General features: G+C 51.6%; 1 protein-coding gene across 3 annotated transcripts in view; it reads left to right on the top strand.

Moving 5' to 3' along the window:
* Nucleotides 1-20,711, top strand: part of SH3PXD2A (SH3 and PX domains 2A) — a 232,090-nt gene that overhangs the window by 33,850 nt on the left and 177,529 nt on the right. For all 3 annotated transcript variants that reach the window (XM_068688430.1, XM_068688429.1, XM_068688432.1), the window contains exon 2: nucleotides 1,538-1,618. In XM_068688430.1, the coding sequence (XP_068544531.1) occupies nucleotides 1,538-1,618 (81 nt within the window). The remainder of the gene's footprint in view (nucleotides 1-1,537; nucleotides 1,619-20,711) is intronic.

The following is a 20,711-nucleotide window of genomic DNA, read 5'->3' as shown; positions in this document are numbered from 1 at the left end:
ATCTGAGAGTAGCTGTTGGATAGCGAACGAGCAGAAATATTTGTGTTGTGAATTAGCCCAGAGTGAAGCTACAAACTTTTTTTTTTTTTTTCTTTTTCTCACAACAAACACATGGAAAAAAATATCCTTCAGTGCAGTGCGGCTGGGCTGAAAATTGGCAACAGCGGCTTCCGTCCCAGGGCCTGACCCCTGCGTGGGTAAGATCTGTAAAGGGGGCCTGAAATGCTCGTGTCGCTTGTCTTGCTGCCCCTCATGAACCCACGTGGTTGTCACCCACATTTTTTTTTTTGCTTTTGTAGAAGAAATGTGAAGCAGAGCAGGTGAATAGCTTGGATTTCTGAGAGCCGTGCTCTCTTGGGAGCAGCAGGTGGGTTGGGTAAGGCAATTCAGTCAAATTCAGGCTCCTTACCATCGGTGCTCTATAAAAGGCCCCAGATCTCCTTCCCTGCGTGTCCAGCTCTCAGAGATGATGGGAGTGGGCTGTGGGAGACAGGGAGCACGTGGCCTTGGGACTGAACGTGGTCCTAACAAGCAGAGAGGGAAGAGAGGCTGCAGGACCTCTGTGCTCCCAGGGCATCAGATGCCACCTTGCTCTTACCACAAAAGAAAGGGGGAAAAATCCCTTACTGGTCCTTGGAAGAGTGTTTTTCAGCCTGGTCTTTAACATACCTCCAGGGTTTATCTTTAAAAGCAATAACCCAGCATCTGCACCTCGGCAGCTGGGCTGGTGTCCTGGCAAAGAGGGTGATGCTTGTCCATCCCCTGTCCCTGCAGGCAAAGGGCAGAGCTCCTGCTGCAGGCAGGGGCTGAGGGAGGAGGGATGCTTGCCTGTTTCCTCTGCCAGATCCTTATCTCGCTCCATATGCAAAACCTGGAAAGTGTTTTAAAGACCCAGGAGCTGCCCTAACTGTGATTTCCATTAGGTTGGAGTCATGTGGTCACCTTTAGTGACCTGTGTTAGCTCAAGTCTGGTTGTGTCTCGGGTATTTGTCAACAAAGCAGCAGGACCAGCATTCAGCTTGAAAGCTGGTAGGTCTGAGACCAGAACTTGGCTTCTTTTTGTTTTGTTTTGTTTTGTTTTTCCTCTTTTTAAAAATATTTTGGAGGCACTAGGGTCAAAAGGAAATATTTGTGTGCAATATGTGTGTGTATGTGCGTGCACTTGTGAATCATTTTTCTTCGTGTCTTCTGGCAAAAGTGCTTCTGTAAGGTGATTGTTCAGGACGTGTAACAGGGCTGGGCAAGGAAAACCTTGGGCTTGTTCTGGGCTCGTGTTGTTTCCACAAATGTTAGAAAACCGTCTCGCCCTCACTGACCTGCTTCACATCACCTTTGAATCAGCCTGCTGGCTACCAGAGGTGCTGGGCTGAGCTGCCGTAGCACATGTACGGATGTGCATCACTGGTTGTGATTTACAGAGCTGCAATCCCACAGCCCCAAGAGCTGGGTTCCCGTTGAATATCCTTGTGGAACGAGAGCCGTGTGTTGCCTGTGTTTCAGAGCCCGTGTTGACCTGTGCTTTCTTTTCCCTGACCAGGTCTATATAATCAACGTGACATGGTCCGACCTGACTTCCCAGATCATCTACCGCCGATACAGCAAGTTCTTTGATCTGCAGGTAAGGCTGGCTTTCCTTACACAAAGCATTATTTCTGCTCCTACTCCCAGTCATATCTCCAGCTGGGATGATCTACGTTTAAATAAGGCTTTGTGCTTGTTTGGTCTGTTACATGTCACCATCCTGAAACTTTTCAGGCTCTGTCCTTGTAGGGTATAAGAGAAGTGGGTGGTATGCTCACAATGAGTAACTTGCACTGCAAAGACGTTTAGGGCTGACATTTTCATGAATGGTTCCTATTGAAGAGGGAATCTAATTTTAAATACTCGAGATGCACTTAGACAGGGAGCTACATCGTGGGCCCTCAGAAACTACTTGCCTAAATTGCTGAAAAGAGCAGAGCTTTTGCATGATCCCACAGCAGTTTAATAGTGGGGATGGCAGTGGAAACCTTCTGTCCCTCCTTCTAACCGCCTCTCCAGCCAGCCAGCCTCCTGGTTCCTACTGATTTGTTTTAAATACCCAGTGTGGCTCTGTTGCTTTATTCCATGCCAGTCTATTTAGGTTTCATTGAAAGCTTTCTTGCTGGATTGATGCTGGGTGAAGCCTGAAGCCAGGAAACTAGAAAGTCTAAATTACAAAGTTTCAGTGTGGGCAGCAGTTGCTTCGTTTCTAGTGCTGCTGCCAAGCACCTGTACAACTTGGGAGAGCTTTTTGGCTGCTGTCCTGTTTAACCATAGTCCAGATCCATTGTGTCTGTACCTTTCCAGGCAGCAGCACTGTAATTGCCTGGGGTTGTAAAACCTCTGCTTGGGAACAAGCGAAAGCAAAAACTGAGGTTTACCAGACTCCTAAACTTTGGGGAAAATGCTGATTTGGGGCTGCAGCTTGTGCTTGGAACTGGGCTGTGTTCAGAGTATCAAATGAGCCAGCCTGAAGGACACGCACGGCCGGCTGGGCCGTGGCGTGGGAGATAACAGGCAGTCAATTTGCTGGGATGACTTCGAAAAGAAATGGTTCCTCCCTTGAGTGCCTGGTTGGAGATACTTTGAAGAGGGAGAGTTTCATCATTGCTCCCCCTTTACAAACTGCTTGTTGTACTTGGACATCTGAAGTCTCCAGCCACCTCTGAACATACTGGTTATGTTCTTCTGGCTTTGGCAGGGGAAGACTGGACAATTTTTATAGCCAGTCTTGATGTCCACGTTTGCTGTGTGACCAGAAGACAACAAAGGGATGTTCTTAAGCCCCTCTCCACTTCTTTCTAGCCTGAGGCACCAGGCCTGTCAGTCCCACTGCTATGAATGATGTGTGCAATGGCTTCTCCCTCTCTGATGCCCTTCCTAAAGATGCTCCGCTCTGTAATCACAAACATTTGTTGTCCGCGTGGCTTGTGCCCCGAACTGTTTCTTTCTCTCTTCTTTTTCTTTTCGCCCCCAGTTCTGTTTTCATGCGTATGTTCTTCTGGGTCTCCTGGCCTTTCCTGGTAGGTTTGAAAAGTTCCCATCAAGCGGGGAGTTATCAATGGGGTTAGTGTGTTGGACAGGAAATGATGTCTCAATCAGGGAGTGAGCCCTGAAAGGTCCCATTGATAAGTGCAAGGGGGCCTAGCGCCAGTGGAAAACTCCCGCTTGCACAACGCTTCTCCCCCCACGAGAAAATACGACAAGAAAGTAACAAAATTCCCTCCCTTAACCCTTTTTTCTCTCCCAGGGCTCCCTGTCGGGGCCACCACTGCCTGAGCAGCACCAGCCCTCTGCACCAGCCCCTTTAGCTTGTGCTGTGAGGCACTGCGAGTTCCCGAGGCCCTCACCTGGGGTTTCCAGATCTTGCAGTGTCTCTGTAGGAGCTGGGCAGCCCCTGCTGCAGCTGCTTGCAATTGCCCACGTTTAAGTGTTGAAGTCCTCCCGGTGTTGCAAAGCAGCTCTGTCAGGGTGTAGCAGTGGAGGATTCCCCACGTTTGCTGTCTGAACTGCGCCTGGCTTGTAGGGGGGATCTGTGCTGGGCCACAGCTTGCCTTGCAAACAGTGATTCCCAGCTGTATTAAGGTACCCTGAATAGAAGAGGGATTTTTGCCGTGGAAAACCCAGCTCAGAGCTTTTCATGATGAAAATGGGAGACCAGCATGAAAGCACTGAGCCCCATTCTCCAGTCTCTTGAGAGGCTGAACCTGGCTCTCGGTCACAGACCATGTCGTCAGTGCTGGAGGTGCCGCCAGCTTGTTGGTGATGAAGGCGGTCTCCTCAGACCCCCATCCTTTTGCTCCCAAAATCTAGAAATCTAGAGCAACGTTTCAGGGCTCCCGAAGCCTGCATGTGCCTCCTTTGCTCTCGAGTGAAGTGGAGGAACAAGGGCTGTCTTGTAACGGCTTAATCAGGGCTGCGATGCCTGATGTTGGCAGTGACATCAGATAGGACCCATGGGGGAGCCCGGGGGGCTGCCAGGGGCAAAGAGAAAGGAATACAAATAATTAATTTCACTACTGTAATTTCAGGGTTCTTTAAAAAGAGCCCACCCTGCTCTGGAAGGCTGTCCCTGCGACAAATGGCTCAGAGGTTTTAAGAGCTCTTGTATCATTCGAGATGTTGTTGTGGTATTGCTGTTTTTATTTTTTTTAATACTTCCTAGCAAATCCTGTTAGGCACCGAAGGCCCTTCGAGGCTGCTCTGTCCCAAGGATTCAAGCCCTGGAAGTGTTTAGCCGTGCCGTTTCAGCAGTGTGTGTCCTTGAATTGTGTGTCAGGAGGTTTTTGAGATAAGTAATAGGGCAGTGGATCTGGACACTCTGTGGGATTTTGAAGCTAGAGTTTGCCCCGTGGTGGTGCGGTAAGTAGAAATCAGACCCAATGCAACGAGCCAAGCGTCAGCTCTGTGCTGCTTCGGTGAGGTCTGGAGATCTCTAAATGTGGGCTTAAATGATGCTGCAACACCCTGCTTCAATTTAATTGTGCAACCAAGTCACATCTGCTGCTGCATGTGGGTCAAATCACGGCAGCAGACTACGTGTGGATGCCAGTGTTGCTGCAAATAGGATTGTAAGTATTGAGTTAGCTCTGCGTAGATGAAAGCAGCACGATAAATGGCTTGTCAGGTCCAATTATTTGTTGTCCTTCACCCCGGAGAGGCGTTTGCACCCGAGCACCACGTGGGGTCAGAGCCACCTCTTGATGTAATATTTTAATTGCCACTTTTGGATGCACCCTGCCCCTGGGTCCTTGGCTCTTGTGTGCAGTACAGAACAGGGGAGAGCCCAACGCGGGGAGAGTGGTGTGAGCATCGCCTGCAGCAAGTGCTGAGCCTCGAGGCAGGCTGGGGGCTCGTGCAGGCACTTTACCTGGGTGCCATCTGAGGTTTCCCACCATCAGGGATGGGTTTGGTGGTGGTGGCAGCAGAATCCCGTCCTGAGCTGGCAGTCCTGGTAGGCAGTGCTCCTGCTGTCCCTGAAGGAACTGAGGAAGGACACTTTTATTGGGATAGCAGGGATCGTGCCTGGCATTTCCACTCCGCAGTAAAAGACATCTACAGATGTAAGGCCCCCTTTTTTGTTGCTGGAAAGGGCTTTTGTAGGATGGAGATTTGCAGTTGAGCACATGCAGAAATCTCCTAAAGCGCAAGGCATCTTACCCAGCGACTCCAAATGTCCCAGTCTGCTTTTGTGCTGGTGTTTTTGGTGCCTGGATCAGGGTATGGACAGGACAAGAGCCTCAGCAGAGGGGCCAAGCCCTGCGACCAGACGCCAGCCCCTCCATCCCTTCCATGAGGGTCTCTCTGTGCGAAGCTGGGGAAGGAGCCTTCCCTGCAGTTGCCAAGTGCAGCTTTCTCCAAGACAAAGCACAGCAGCCGCCTTTAGTGGCACGCAGCAATCCCACGTTGTGTTTCTGGTGGTATGAGAGGCGAGCGACGTCCCCGCCAGCGCCACGGCAGGAATGTGAGGTAGGCAGCTCGCAGTCTCCGCACACAATGACCCACACAGACGTTTTGGCCACAAGGAGACATATGAAATGTCACAATTTTGAAAAGGCAAATAAACAAGGCGCTGTTCAAGCATTTGCTTTGTGTATCAGTTAGCAAAAAATTATCTGGCCGATGCGGTCTGCTGATCTAAGCAGGTTTTCTTCAAAGTGGTGCAGAAAGAGGAACTCACTAGCAGCCAATTAGAACATTAAAGAGAAAAAAAAAAAAGAATATCAAGAATTTTATTAGGGAGCGGAAAGAGATGTAAGTTGTTTCCAGCCTGACGATAAAACATCAAGAGCTTCGTTTGTTATTGCTAGGGCCATCCTGATTGTTTATAGTGCTGTAATGAAGTAACTGAGCACTGAAGAGCACATTAAACAAAAATGGGACTATAAAAAATCCTCGTGGTCTGTAACTGTGCTTGTTCAGACCAGAGTTCATCTGAATGCTGCTGCTATCGATCCTTCTTCTCTGATGTGCTCTTCTGTCCCAACGTCCCTTCCTCTGTTACCCCACGCTGTATCAAATGTTGTAACATCTACTCTCATTTCCAGTGTAATTTCTCCATGTGCCCGAGCACTCGGTGTCTTACAAGGTTACGGGGATTCGAGGTGAGCTGGCAGCCTCGGGGTATCGGCTTCCTGGGGCAGAGCGAAGGGGGAATCGACACGGGGTGCTTGTGGGGTTGCTGCCTGATGTCGCCCTGATGAAAATGCTTACGTTCTCAGCATTAATTAGTTTGGGTTAATTGCCCAAGTGGCCTCACAATCACTAAATCTGGTGGTTCAGCACGGTCTAACTCAGCACCAACTATTTTGGTAGGGCATACGGTACTGCGTGTTATAACACTCCTGCTCCTAGCTCTGTAGGAGCGGCGGATCAACAAGCTCAAGCATGCGCTGGGTTCCTCAGTGACGAAGACTGTAGGTAAGAATGCAACGGGATGAGCACGTTCCCAAGTTTGCAGAAGGCTCCCAACCACCACCAGGGCTTCCCAGGCACCCAGGGCTGCAGGCTCACCCCGTGGTGCCTGAGGGCGCTCCCTTCCAGAGCTGCCACCCCGCGAGCAGCTCGGGGTGCTGGGGAAGGGAAGGGAAGGAAGGAGGGCTGCTGGCGAGGCCCCGTGCGTGATGCAGCTTGCCCCTCTCGCCGCGTGGGAGGCTCGGCTTTGCGAGATTCCCAGCCTCTGACGAGCTCGGGGAGTGTTCATGCGGGCTACGTGTGTGTCTGAGGGTGCACATGGAAGCAGGCAGGGGAGGAGTGGGGAGAAACGGCGTGGTAGAGGGGTGGGCTGAGCTGTGGTGTGAATGCACCGGGGCTCTGCAGTCGAGGCGTGGGCCTCCCTCCACTCTGGGCTCTGCTGGCGTTGGCTGGGATGGTCTGTCTGCTCTCAAGGATGACATTTGTCCTGCTCCCACTCTCGTGGCGTGGGCCTCAGCGTTTTGGCCCCGCTGCAGGCATTGAGAGTGAAACCCTCCTCCGGACCAGGAGGCTGGCAATGTAGCTGACCTGCGGGGTTCAGCCCCAGGGCTTGGCTTCAAGGCCATCCCCGGCAGTCCCGGGGCTGTAGGGGACATAGCTCCAGCAGCTGGGATGCGCGGTGCGGTTTGACAACAGCTTCCTTAAGAACGGGACAGAAACTGAACCTAGCCTGGGAAAATTGAGAGGAAATCAGAGCGTGGCTCTGTCAACATGTCTGCTCCCCGAGGTCAGCCCCGGCTCCCTGGGGAGGAATGGCACGTCCTTTCCTCCCAGTAAACAGTGTCCCAAACAGCTTGTGGAGAGGCCGGCAGTGGTCTGCAGGTGATGCAGCAAAGCAGATTTGCAGGAGAAGCCCTGAGCCACCAGACGGGAGCACTGGCCGTGCTGCTGGCATTTTGGCAGCTGTGCTGGAGCTCCTGGAGCAGCCAGGCCCCATTCAGCTCTCAGAGAGCCCTGCCTGCTCCCCTCCGAAACACAGCCCAGCAGCAAGCCTGTCGGGAACAGGGGAATTGAAATTCCCTTGGAAAAAAAAAAGAGTAGCTGATGTGGTTATTGAGCTGGGAGTGATTGTCTTAGATGATTAAAGGCTATTTAAATGCCTTTTTTTTTTCCTTCTGGGGCTTAGTCAGTGCCTTAGGATACCAGCTGGCTTGGGGCAGTATCTTTGTCTTCAGTGAATAAATGGAATTGTTTATAATTCTTATTTCCATCATTATTTAAATGTTTGCTTGGCGAAACAATCCGTTTGGTTTCCAGTATTTGTTTCTAAAGAGCCCGGGCCACGTCAGACAGAGATGAGGGCCGTGACGGGGAAATGGCAACGCGCCTGCCCAGCTACAACAGAGACCACGTTCGAAGCACACGGCAAATAACCAAATAAATAACCTGCTGCTGGGGAAGGCTCCCAATCCTAGAAGTAAAACAAAGTTTAATTAAGCCACTGGCTCTATACTTAGTTAGAGAAAGGAGCAGGTTTTAATTTTAGAAAGGTTGGGGGTGTCACAAAGAGGTGGTTGACTTCTCCATGGGGACCTTTTCGATACACGGACAGGGCGTGCTCCGAGGTGGGAAATGGTTTCGAAATTGCTGCCTCTCGTGATGTTAGGGCTTGTGTTTTGCTCTGCGTGGTTTCATGAGGCCTGGATCCCGCGTTCAGCGCCCTGTAAATGTCATCAGCCCAGGGAGAGCGTCAAGTCCCTCTCTGTGGTGTGTGATCGTGCCGGGGTGGCGACGGCTGCCGGCTCTGCTTCACGGCACACAGCCTGGGAGCTTCGGAGGGGAGGGTGCAGCCGGGTGTGGAGTTACAAACTGGCTCACGTTTCAGGTGGAGAGTGAGAGCTCATAAAGCAGAGCTCCCCCGGGAGCCCCCATCTCTGCAGTAGCCAGTGGCGGGGGGAAGTGTCGGGGTTAGGAGCCCCCAGCAAGTGCTGAGGCTGCGGCAGCTTCCTCCGGCTGCTGTCAGGCTTAAGGAAACGTCAGAAATGAGAAGAGTGACAGAGCTCAGCGGTGGTGAACTCTTACTTACTAAGATCCCAGTGGGATGTGGTTTTTAGAAGGTGTATTGTCTTTATGAGAAGGGGAGAGAAACCTGCGCTGAGGGCTCTTGGCCCAAAACTTCGTAAGCGCTGGGAGGGATCGGGGGAAAATGCAGCTGCGATGAGAGCTCCTGTGCCAGCTCCCCTCTCCAGTTTGGATCTGACAGCTGGGAAGTGAAGCCACATTACCAGATGCTCACATATTCATGGGATAGTATTTTTGGAACCGGGCAAAGACTGAAGAAGTGTCTGTGAATGTCGTTTGGAAGCTTTAACCCGATTGCTTTACCTGCTTGCTAGGCTGTGCTGCTGTCTATGTGGGTTTTATCAATTACCTAGAAAGAGTTTAACTTGGGCAGATTTTTCCAAACCAGCAAAGAAAGCAGTGGAATTAGTCAAAAGGGTTATTTGAATTGTTATTTTTTGAGGTCTGGTCCCAAATCAGCTGAGGAGGATTCAGACCAATTTTCCTCGCTGCTGGTTGCTTTTCACGTTAAAACACACACCTCCTGCGATGTCCCACCTCTGTTCCCATTACCCCAGTGTTGTCAGGTCCCATTCAGCCCGTTCGGTCTCCCCAGCAGGATTTAAAGATCAGCCGAGGGAGGAGTCCCCTTATTTGTTAACCTTGTTCCAGGTTTTGTTTGCTGGAACAATAAAACACAGGAGAGCAGTGTATTTCCTTTTTTTTTATTTTTTTTAAACCAAAGATCAAGGTATTTTTTCTGAAAAATCACGTTCCTTGGCGGGATTTCTCCCTGCCCTTTCTTCCCTGAAGCACCCAAGTCCAAAGTGTTGAGGCAGTGACAGTTCCCCCCAGCTTCTGTTCACAACCATCTGAAACAGCCCTGCAAGGGTTACGGGGAGATTATTTACGTTAATGCATTTAAGTGCAAACGGGGCTTTTTGCTCCTTCCCCGTAGCACCTGAATAATTCTGCAGGAGCGGCGTGCGGAGTGGGAAGCTGGGATTTGCTTCCCACCTTATTCCCTTCCTGCCTGTTCCAGCATTTCCCTGCCTGTTCCCAAGAGAAGCGTGACCGGGTTAAGGGTCCCATGCTGTTTGTGCCGGGGGGACCCTTAGGAGAAGGATCTCTCGGGCTCTTGTGTTGCTGTTTGTTTCCCAGGCAGTTTCCCAAGGAAAGAGGAAGCCGCAGTGCTGGTGTTTGGGGTTGGACGAGGCCTTAAAACACAGCGGGGCCCAAGAGAGATGCTTGGAAGGGAAGCACAAACCTGCAGGAGCACGGGCGGGTTTGGTTCAGTGTCTGAAGTGCTTGCTGGTGCTAGGTATTTCGCGGTACAGGTGATATTTTAAGGACAGGTACTAATCGATTTAGCAGCATTTTTGCAACCGGAGTGAGCACAAGAGCCCCGCAGCTGGGTCTGGCTGCAGTTGTTTGTTTTTAGGGTGTGCGAAGGAAACCAGCGCGACTTGCTGAGCTGCTACCTTCAGCCAGGTGTTTGGAGAGAGGTGTCGGACAAACCACAAAAACCCCGTGAGAGAGGAAAACGCCACATGAGAGGGAATTAGAAAGTAATAGAGAAAAGGACTGAGTAAAACGCCAACAGGAAAAAATGCTTTGGGAGAGCTAAGGTGAGCTCAGTGATTGAAGTTTTGTCTTACAGGGAAGGTGTCTTATTCACCTGGAGCAAATTACTCAACAGGCTGTTCATTTTTTTTCTGGCTAATCTCTGGTTTCTGACAACCCGGAGAGTTTTGGCCCTTGTGTGGTCTGGGGAGCCTTGAAATCCAAGCCCGGGCTCGTCCTGGTCACTGCCGTGCTGCTGCTGCCTGAGCAAAGCTGGTGCGTGGCAAAAACTTTTAGGGGTAAAATACATTGTGGGATGGCACTTGAGGAATACCCGAGTCCCTGTAACATATGCAGGTCTCCCTGCAGATTTTTTTTTTTTTTTCTGTTGGGATCTGGGAATAAGGAAGATGGAACGTTACAGGGCGGTGTGCTCCACGAAGGTAGTCCTAGCTGGCCTTATGCAAAGGGAGAAGTTGGCAGAAAGCATCTCCAAGTTGCAGGAAGCCCTACAAAACCTCAGGTTCGCCTGGGGACAGCCCTGGAGTATGTGGGGCATCAAATCCTGTCCCACTCCTAGGTCAGAACGGTTTCATTGCCTCAGTGCAGGGATGTTCTCAGTGCAATTACGAGCCGGGAGTCTGCGGTGTGGGACGAGGAACGGGGAGCTGCTGGGTCGGCAGGGAGGCTATCTGGAAATATCTACCCATAAAACGGGGGCTATAATCAGCCGCCTGGAGAAAGTTTGTTCATTAATGTTTGTGAAGCTCTTTGAAGTTTTGGCTGGGAGTCCTTTTAACAGAGCCAAACGTTAGCTGTATTGCAGTAGCTAAGCCAGACCCTAATGACCACGTTCCCTCTCCTCCCCCCAAACCCCCAGCCGTTCCTAACAGGGTTTGGTGAAGAAGTGAAACGTCAGCAGAGTGACCAAAGAAAAGCCAAGCGCTCAGCAGAAATATAAATAGTGCTTTTCTTGCTTGGGATTTTGTCCTGGTCCCGTGGGCTTCTGCTGCCAGGAGTACAAGTTGTAGAAGGGGCGAAGGGTTTCCTTCCAGGCTTGCTCCATGTTATCCCAAGGGGTAACTGGTTTAGGATGTCCAGACACGAAGCCCGTGTGCTGATACCTCTCAGCCTGGTCCTAGAGCTGAAGGACGTGGGGTGGGTTTGGTCCATGCCGTATCCCCCGAGAACCTATAAATGGTCTCACAGCGTGGAGGCCAGCAGGTAGGTGGGTGCACCAGGCGTTGTGATGCGAGGACACGTCCCAGGGCTTCAGCTGCTGTCACAAAACCGCTCCCCAGGCGTGTCCCTGTTTGCTCTGGGTGGCAGCTAGGAACGTGGCACCGCCGTGGCCCTGATGTGTCACAGACACAGCCGATAACCTTCCCGGCTGGTCCGACACCCGGCTCGGCTCTGCATCCTTTTCCTGGCCTCGCCCAGGGCTAGGCTGGGACATCTCCTGCCTCGGCTACGGCACCGCTGGTCACTGCCTGCTTTGGAGACTGGGCTTTGTCCAGCCCGGAGCAGGGCTTGCAAAATAGAGAAGAGCCAACATTTTCCCCAAAACCCAGCTGTTTCTAGCGACCCATCCTTCGAAAGTACCCTCTGGCAGTGGAGCTCGCATAGTCTGACCCAAAGGCTGACCCGTCCCTCGCCTCTAATCTGCTCTTTCCTCCCCAAACCCGGTCCCTGGAAGGCCGCCGCTCTCCCAGAAGGCATTCCAGGGGGGTTTGATCACTGCTCGCTGCAGCCGGGTCGAGTTTGTGCTCCGAGCACCTGCTGGGGCACTTAATTAGCAACAAATGAGAGGTGTGGGTTGGGGGGGAGAGAGAGCAGCACCCTGGTGAAGTATTTGCTGCGATGTGATGTGTTTTATTTTGGGTTCAGGAGGCAGGCCGTGAGGAACATTTTCCAAAAGGCTCCATAAACCACCTCCGTTCACAGGGTGATTATTTGAGGAGGGAGGAGGGTGTGGATTTAAATCGGTGCTGCTGATTTCTGCAAACAACCACATTATTTTTAATTCATACTCCAGGCTGCCTCCGCCCGTGGCTTGATGTGAGGAGCTGTGAATTTTCCACGTCATAACAAAGTCCCTCTATAAAAGAGAGCCCTTTCAATATATTCTAAAAAATGGATTTCAGATATGTCAGGCTCTCAAGTAAGCCAGTCTTTGGGGTGGAAAACTCGCTTTCCTTCCCTCGTGGTGACCCGTTAATTTATTTGTATTGCCGCAGCACAGAGCAGCTCTGAGCAGACGTCGGTCTCCTTGGTGTCTGAGGACGGAAAATGCATGAGAGGCCGCAAACCCCGATGAATACAAATTGAAAGAAATAATCCCTTTGTTCATCGTTATTGGCTGAGCCCAGGCACTCTCTGTTGAGATAAAAGCCCGGTGTGGCCAGTCCCGTCTTATTGATGAAGGGAACAGAAATGGGCCAGCTGGGGTAACGCTGCAGGACTGTGCTGGATGCTCGCTGTGCTCCTGCCTTGAGAGATGAGCAGTGAGAGCCTTGTGCAGGAAGGGGCACACTCAGCTTCCACGAGCTCCAGCCCACAAGCACAGGGCCAATTATTCTCCATGGGGAGGCAAGTTTAGCAATGATCTCTAGTGCTTCTACCTGGTGCAAGCCGTAATTCCCAGTCTGTAGGCACACAAGGTGTATTGTCCTGCATTATTTTCTTAGTCTGATTAAAGTGCTACAAGGAGGAACACTATATGTTGTTTTTATGTTTTGTCCTGTCCTGACAGAAGCAGAAAAGCTGGCTCTTAGAGATCTGGGTGTTGGACTGCCCATTCTCTAACAGCTTTCATGGATTTTGAGAGGATAAATTAACTTGTGACCATGAGGCACTTGGATGCAGTAGGGACTGGGGCCATGGTGAAAACTCAAGACTGATGATTTTGCTCTCATTCAGGGTTTTAAATTCAGTCCTGGGCATTGGGTTCTGGCCCAAGGATGGTAAAAGGTCACAGAAAAATCTCATCTTGTGAGACTGACATTGTCCTCTTATCAGAAATATTGTAATAGCTTTCTTACTGCAGGCCTGCAGGATGGACATACAGCATTGCTCTAGGACAAACTGGTTTGTATTTATTTGTTACCTACACAATATCTTGTGTTCTCTCTTTGTTGTGGTTGTTGTCTGCACATCTCCTGGACCTGGTGGACTCCTGCAGGTCGGCGTTTTGCTGAGAACCAACCCCTCAGCAGTGTCTTTTCCTCCTGTTAACCTTACCCCCTTTCTCCATACTCTGCTCTGATGTTAGAAATGGGTTCTCGCTGTGTCGATCTGGAAGCAGCACCTCGAGGGACACATTCAGACTCAGGATATAAAGCTTGAAGTTCTTTTCCCACCTTCTTTGACATTTGAGAGATGCTTTTAAGTAGATGAGATGCTATTACGGTGACAGCCTGTCACTGAACGCCTTGACGCTCAAATCATATTCTTCAGCTCAATTTCAACAGCAAGGCATGAGAAGCTGTCTGGCAGTTTGCCTTGTTACATGCCTCAATATCGCTAAGAAGGGAAATTAGGTTTCCTTTTCAAGCCTCTGTTGTGTTTGCACAGTTTAATCCTGTTCGGTCCCACGTCGAGGGCAGGGGATCACCTGCCCGGGCTGCTCCTGTACCGGAGAGCAGCCCCTTTGCTTGCCCCTCCACCTGCTGCTGCTTGCTTTCGAAACATGAGCGTCTTCCTCCAGCTTCAAATCCTTCTCCGCGCTGATGCTAATCTTCAAGGTTCAAAGCAGGGGTGAGATTTCAAAGCCTCCTTAACCACCTTAGATCTGCAGCGTGGCGCTCAGGCTGTGCTGAAAGCTCTTGTGCTGAAGCACGCCGAGCCGTGTCTCCGCACCTGTTAGAGCGGGGAACATTTCTTCTGAGTTTCATTGCTGTTTTCCTTAAGCCTCTCTCAGGTTTTCCTCCACCTGTGGCCAGCACGATGTTCTCCCACGCCTGACCTCATGGAGAGACGTGCAGCAGCCCCAGATGAAGGGCTAGAAACAATGTCTGCACCTGGCTTAGCAAAAGAGGTTATTTGTGCGTCCGCGTGCGTGTCGCCTAGCGTAATTTATTTGCGCAGTTACTCGAGCCAAGGTTTCCCCCCAAAGGAAGCCCTAATTAAGCGAGATAACTTTGCATCTGGGCTGCTGGCAACGAGCAGCTCACCGGCTCTGCGTGCAGGGCTGCCCACAGGTGTGTGGCTGCTGCCCTCCCGTGCTCTTTTCTCTCCTTGTTTGATAAGGAAGGGAGATAAAGGGATCAGATCAGCATCAGGGTTCAGTGAGGCTGACGTCAGCAGGATCCCTACGTGGAACTTTGAAAATTAAGTTGCTCGTGTCCTGGTAGAAAGCATTTGATGTGACATTCCTCCTTCCACCTCCTCCTCACTTCTCACTTCTTTTTGGGGATCTGTTTTTGTTCTTCAGCGGAAACGTTGCGGCTGGGTCCCGCAGATGGCTGCAAATTCCCTCGCCAGCCTGTACCCTGCTCCCTCACCACTCTGATGCTGAGGTGCTAAAGGCTGATCTAAAATACACTGAAGAGAATGGGAAACTTTGCAAAAGTTTTCGTAAGCCTCAAATCAGGCCTTGAGATTTCAAATAAATTGCCCTACAGATCCCACTGGAGGTGTGGAGGGCTCAAAAAAGCAGCAGCCAGTTCTGAATACCAGACAGCGTGGGGGCTGCTGGTGAGGGAATTGGAGGGCACAGGCATGGCCCTGAGTGTTGAACCTCCCTGATGCAAGTTACCGTGTTCCTGGGTGCTTTCTTTAATGAAGCATCACCAAGAAATGCTGGCAGGGGGACTGTGAAACGTGAATTCCCTGCCCCAACCAGGGGCTAGGGCAGAAGAGCTGTGTGCTACCTGCAGCTCGTTGGTTAGGACCCATCCACAGGGATATTTCTGCAGTCTGGGCATCCTTCTGGTGGATGTGGACGTGTGGCTTTGTGTGCTGGGGACGAGGACAGAACATAGATGCATGAAAACCCCTGGGGAGGATGAGAAATAGCCCTAGGTGTCCGTGTGGTGCCCAGCAGGGTCGGTCTGGTGGGCAGCCCCCGTGCCGCCGTGGCCACCCTCAGCTGCGAGCTCACCCTCCCCGCTGCTTTTCACACTCTGCCAAGCGTTCCGTGTGGTTAGCTGGTACAAGACACAGGATAGCAGCTGCTCCCCGAGCAGCGTGTCCTGAGATGAAGGATTATCTGTCTGAAAGGCCCTGCAGGAGCAAAGCAGCGTGGTGCAACGCGGGGACCCCATGAGCAGCCGCCGCGCCCACCCTGCTCCGCGCTGCGCACACGCAGCCCCGATGGCCACCGTGTCCAACCCCCTCTGCTTTCCCAGGGTTTGCTTTTGTTCTCAAATAAATTAACGAAGCTCCCAAGGCGGGCTTGTCCATACAAAAATAAGGTTTCAGGCTCCCTTCTCAGGGGGCTGGGTTGGGTTTGTCCTGCAGGACGTGGTGTCCCTCCTTGTAGTGCTGCCTTGGGCACGGTCTGGTCCCTCTGCAAGGCACAGCAGGGGGGCTGCGTGGGTCCCCTGGGGTCCTCTTTCTGGGCATGGGCTGTTAGCATTCAGATGTCACCCAAATCCCTCTTTTTTTTTTTTTTTTAAGAGTGACCCCAGAGTGCTTTAGGGCGGCCGCTGGAAGGAGCTGATGTGGGTTTGGGTGCCCAGCTAAGGCGCCCATCCTGTGTACTTGTGCTGGAGTTGTTTTGAAAGTGCTTTTGCTGAATGTTGCCCATGGATTTCACCAGAACTGGTAAATCTGTAGGTAGAAACACACCTGTGAGATGCCTCTGTGCCCCTATTCTTATGTTCTGGGGCATAACTCCTCCCTCCCTCCGTTCCAAACCCAGGGGAGGAACCGTGGCTCGGAGCCTGTCCTTCCTGGGCACAGATGCAAGATGAGGAACCTCAGCAGATCCCCGCACCTGGCACCGGGCAGGATCTGAGCCTCAGGGCATGCGCTGGGGCTGGGAACAGGGAGGTTTGCAGCTGGCTCCGAGCTGTTGGAAAGCTCTGGTCCTGCTGGCTGTGTGCTTGCCTCCCTTGGGGCCCGGAGCAAGATATCTGTTACACGCACAGCCCCGTCTGCCCGCTCGGCTGCTGGGATTCGTCGTCTGTGCTCCTTTGCTAAATTACCCCAGGGACGGGAGATGCATGGGCTTGGAACCAGATCCACAGGCAAAACATCTCGACGGTTGGAGGTAGGGAGAGAGGGAGAAAGAAGACAAAGGAGTCTCCTCCCAGCACACAGTTAAAACCTGTGGCTGTGTTTTGCTTGGCACAGTTTCTTCATTGTGCTGCGCCGAGCGGCCGCTCTCCCCGTCTCCCCAGAGCTACAAGCAGCGTCCCACGGAGATGACTAGATACTCTTGCAGATGGAGCTGCTCAAGGAAAATGTGCCATTGTGTTCGGGGCTATTGTTTCTGCTTTCAATATTAAAGTTCCTTGCGGTTTCCAGGGGACAATCTATCAAGCAGAGCTAACAGGCTGCAGAGAAGATGGAGATGATGAAAACACGGGGATTAAATTTCATACATTTGGAGCTAAAGCCTCATCTGTCTCGTAGTAGTGCAAGCAGGGGAGTAGCCTTGCGGGTCATGAAACTACCAAATTAATTTAAGAGTGTCTATTTAAGCAGATTTGGTAAAAAAAAACAGTGGTCATTGCTGCGTGAGCAGCAGAAGCCTCATTGAGGATGGACTCTGGGTGCGAGATGAGCTGCCCACTGGCGTGTAAATGGTGTCTGAGAGAGCTCCCGCACCAGGAGCTGAAACAAAATGTGTTTGTGTAGATGGGGTCGGTCTGTCTGAGCAGCCCTGGCTCAAAACGCCGGTGACAGCAGCTGTTACATCCTCATGAGGCAGGACAGGGCATCGCTGTGCGGGACAGATGGGATTCTCCAGCCCCTTGACATCTCAGCTGCCCTGGGGGACGGGCTGGACGCAGGGGAAGTCGCGCTGGCACACAAGCAGACCCTTGGATGGTAAATCAGTTCCCTCCCCGTGAGGTGCTGTCCTTAGCTGTGACATTGGGGAGCAGGTCAGGAGGCTTGTAGGAATAAATCGACAGCAGGACAGTGCTGGGCAAAACCAAACCAGCCTGCAGATCTCACTGACCTGAATTCTTGGTGTGTAATTAACGCTAACAGCAAGTGTTTAATTAAGAGCAGCACTCTGCTCATGGCTCTGTGCTGCATTTCGGGTGCAGCCTGCAGCTGCAAGGGCAGGAAGCTTCGGGCCCCTGCAGCCTCCCGTTGACCCATTTGTGCTGGGCTGAGCTGCTCCTGCCAGGGCGAAGATCTCTGGGTAGGATTTAGGAACTGGCCATCTGTGCTGTGGGGCTGTTGCAGTGGCTCTATAAGGTTAATGAGCTAATAAACCCCCAAAGGTGCTGCGCTGTGTCTCAGCGGTTGGGTGGAAAGGATTGAAATTGAGAGGAGGATAGTAGGTAAATGGTTACGGAGCTCTCAGGAGCTGGAGGAAGCAGCGATGAACAGAGGTGACCTTGGTGCTCTTTTCTCTCTGCTTTCAGCGAAGCTCCTGCACTTGCCACTGTACTTAAAAACGGGATTTGTGCTCTGGTGGCGCTCTCCAGAAAACAGGGAAAGTGTTTGCATCCCCTCCTAAAATGATGAGCCTGCCTCAGAAGCTCAGCTCACTGACCCAGCGGGGCACAGCACCAGCACATCTCTGCCATCTCTGCATGACCTCGCCGTGCCGTATAACCGCAGCGTTCATCTCTCCTCTCCCTTTCTGCAGGCATCACAGCGTGGCCTCGCTTCCCAGGGATGTTGCTGGGGCAAACGTGCTGCAGATAGCGGAGTAACAAGGGATGTAAAATCACCACGGACAGATGGCAAGGCATGAAGTGGCCTTTGTCCCAGCATCTTCCAGCGCGGTTAAGTCAGACGAGGCCGGTCTGATTTAGCTCTGGGGAAACAAAATGCTTCTGGCAGGGCGCATCAATAGCTGCTCTGTGAAGGGGCAGGGTAGGCTTTCTGAGAAGCTCTTCAGCGATGCAGCGAGTGGCTCTGTCATCCCAAACCAGCGCCTCTGAATGTTTTGCTGGTCTGCGTTAGCCACATACGCCGGGCTCGTTTTGCGGAGCCCATAGAGAAAGCAGCATTTCTCTAAGCAAAATGCCCACTGTCAGCTGGGAAGCAGCCTCCCCTCTTCTGATGGATGATGTTGGGGAAACACCCCCGCTCCTTGCTTCCCCCCCTTCTCCTCTCCTGGCTGTTTGAGTTGGATGCTGAAGGGCTTGTAAGATTTCCAAGGTTTCTGGTGGAAATTTTCAGACCTGAGAGAGGCGTTTTCCCTTTGGGGATTACACCATGCTTTCGGTGTCTGTTCTCTTTATTTTATATGTGTTTTCTGCTTTTGTTCGACTTTCTCACGGATTGCACTAGATTTAATTCAGAACATATCCTATAACGCTGTAATTGTCAGGCACGTTAGCTGCTTATCCGGACAGTCTTTACTTTAATTCTTTATTTTTTTTAATTTCCAAAATAAAAGGGAAGCCAGTTACTGCTGCTTTCTAGTGATCCAATAATGCTCTTCTCTTGCATGCTGTGGCACCACGTAACACCAGGGGAGAGCCAGTGTCCGTGGCTGCCCGGTGTAATCATTCCTGCTGTGTTGGGGAGCTGGTTGTTACATTAGGAAGCGATGGAGTTTCACCTCCTTGTGCTGCCTAGGATATCGGTTATCCACGTGAGTAGCTGACAGCTGGGCTCAGTCTGTTCCATGCCCTTACCCAACGATCCCCAAGTCCTCTGCGAACTCTGGCTCACTGATGCTGTGCTCAGGAGCAGCTCTGTTTCAGCTCGGTCACTCTCTGAAGGGGTGCGAGCTAGCCAGCCCTCCTGCGGGTGTGTGTCTGGGGGAGCAAACTGGCTTCTTGTTCCATGGAGAGAGTAAGGCAGAGGAGGAACAAACACAAGCGTGCCCTGAGCTGGGGTAAGCCAGGTCCTCCCACCTGTGTCAGGGATGCTCCACGGATGAGCTCTAGCAGAAGAGCTGCCCTGGAACCAAAATGCTGAGGATGGGATCTTCCCTGACCAGGCTGATGCGAGGTGAACCTGGGGTGAGCAGCTCTCGTGTCACCCACACTCCTGCTTGGTTTCACCTGCTGACACAGCTGGAAATCCACCAAAATGTTGCTGTGGTACTGGGCAGGATGAGAGCCGTTTGCTGGAGCTGGGGGCTCGTGAAAGACCACCCCGGATGCTCTGGTTAACCAGGGTTTGCAATGTGCTACAGATGGACAAGCCCACAAGTGGGAGGATAAGCATTTCGGAAAGCCACTGACAATACTTCTTCCATTTGCTTCCGTCCTGCTGATTTTGAAGGAATTCCTTTAAATTTGGCCTCTGCCTCCTGCTCTGCAGAATGAGGCTCAGAGCGTTTGGTGGCTCTTGATTAGATCTCCCGTCCCCTTCCTGAGATCTCTCCCAATTTTCCAGCTGTGAAAGCAGAGGCAGAGCCACAGAGAGGCTTAGCCATGGGAAAGCTCTGGCAGATGGCAGGATTCAACCTGATTCTGGCTTCGCCCTTCCCTGCAAACCACACCGTGTGGAACTCAGGATGGAGCTGATGATGCTGTAACCGTTGGTCGTGTCAGCAAGCAGCACAGCTGGTTTGCATCTTCAGAAGGAAAGGAAATTGCTGCTGCTTCTCCAGGTTTAATTAATAACATTTTCTATTCTGATATCTTACCTCCCCTTCTCGCCTAAGCTCTCATTAGCCACATCAGGTTCTTTCAAGCGTTTTGGAGTGGCAGATGCTCTACCCCCTCCTGGTGAGGCTGCGAGTTTCATTATCTCCTATTGTAGATCCCTGGTAGCAGCACTGCTTTTTTTCAGTCTCATTTGCAGCCTTCTCATAGAAGGGTGCACACAACACCACACTTGTACTGATGTCTTATCTCCTCTACCCCATGAGCTGGCTTTAGCTCCTCGTTGCTTTTTGGGACTCTGAGCTCAGATGAGCCACACGAGCTTGCCCACTGTGCCTGGTGCCTACCTCTCCTCCTGTACCTTACCTTCCATCCTCACGTACTTTACTTTTCAAGTCCAGCAGTGGCTAGGCTCGTGCTGATGTTGGCTTGCCTCGTTTTTAATGAAAAGCACGTTACCTGATGAGCACTTGGGAAGAGGGAAGCCGATCTGCCTCTCTGCATTCAGCGTAGGAAGAGTTGCAGCCTTGGGACCACTCGAGTGATGGAGTGCAAAGTGGCAAACTTGATGGGGTTTCTGGGGGCACCGTGCCAGAAATATGCTGTTCTTGGTCTCATGGTCATGATTTGCTTTTCATCAACTGGCTATTTTGCTGGGACAAGAGTAAATCAGTCACTGCGGAGAGGGAGAGAGGCCCCATCTCTCTCTGCAGAAGGTCGGAGTCCCGCAGCCGTTTGCAGCTCTGGCTGTTGTTTCGCTTGCCAAAGTCATGGGTTTGGATGAAAGTCATTCTCAGGGTCTCTGTTTGTTAGAATAAATCTCCTGTGACTGCAGCACTGACCTCCTGGGGGGACTTTGATTTTATCTGTGCACAAGGCAAACCTACATCCACTTGAAAGGACCCAGCAAGATATGCGCTCTGATAAGCGGTTCCGTGGGTGTCCTAATTTGCTCGTTTT

Source organism: Anas acuta, chromosome 7 (genome assembly GCF_963932015.1).
Source record: "Anas acuta chromosome 7, bAnaAcu1.1, whole genome shotgun sequence".
NCBI classification, from domain to species: domain Eukaryota; kingdom Metazoa; phylum Chordata; class Aves; order Anseriformes; family Anatidae; genus Anas; species Anas acuta.
This window is presented reverse-complemented; position numbering and strand designations above follow the sequence as displayed.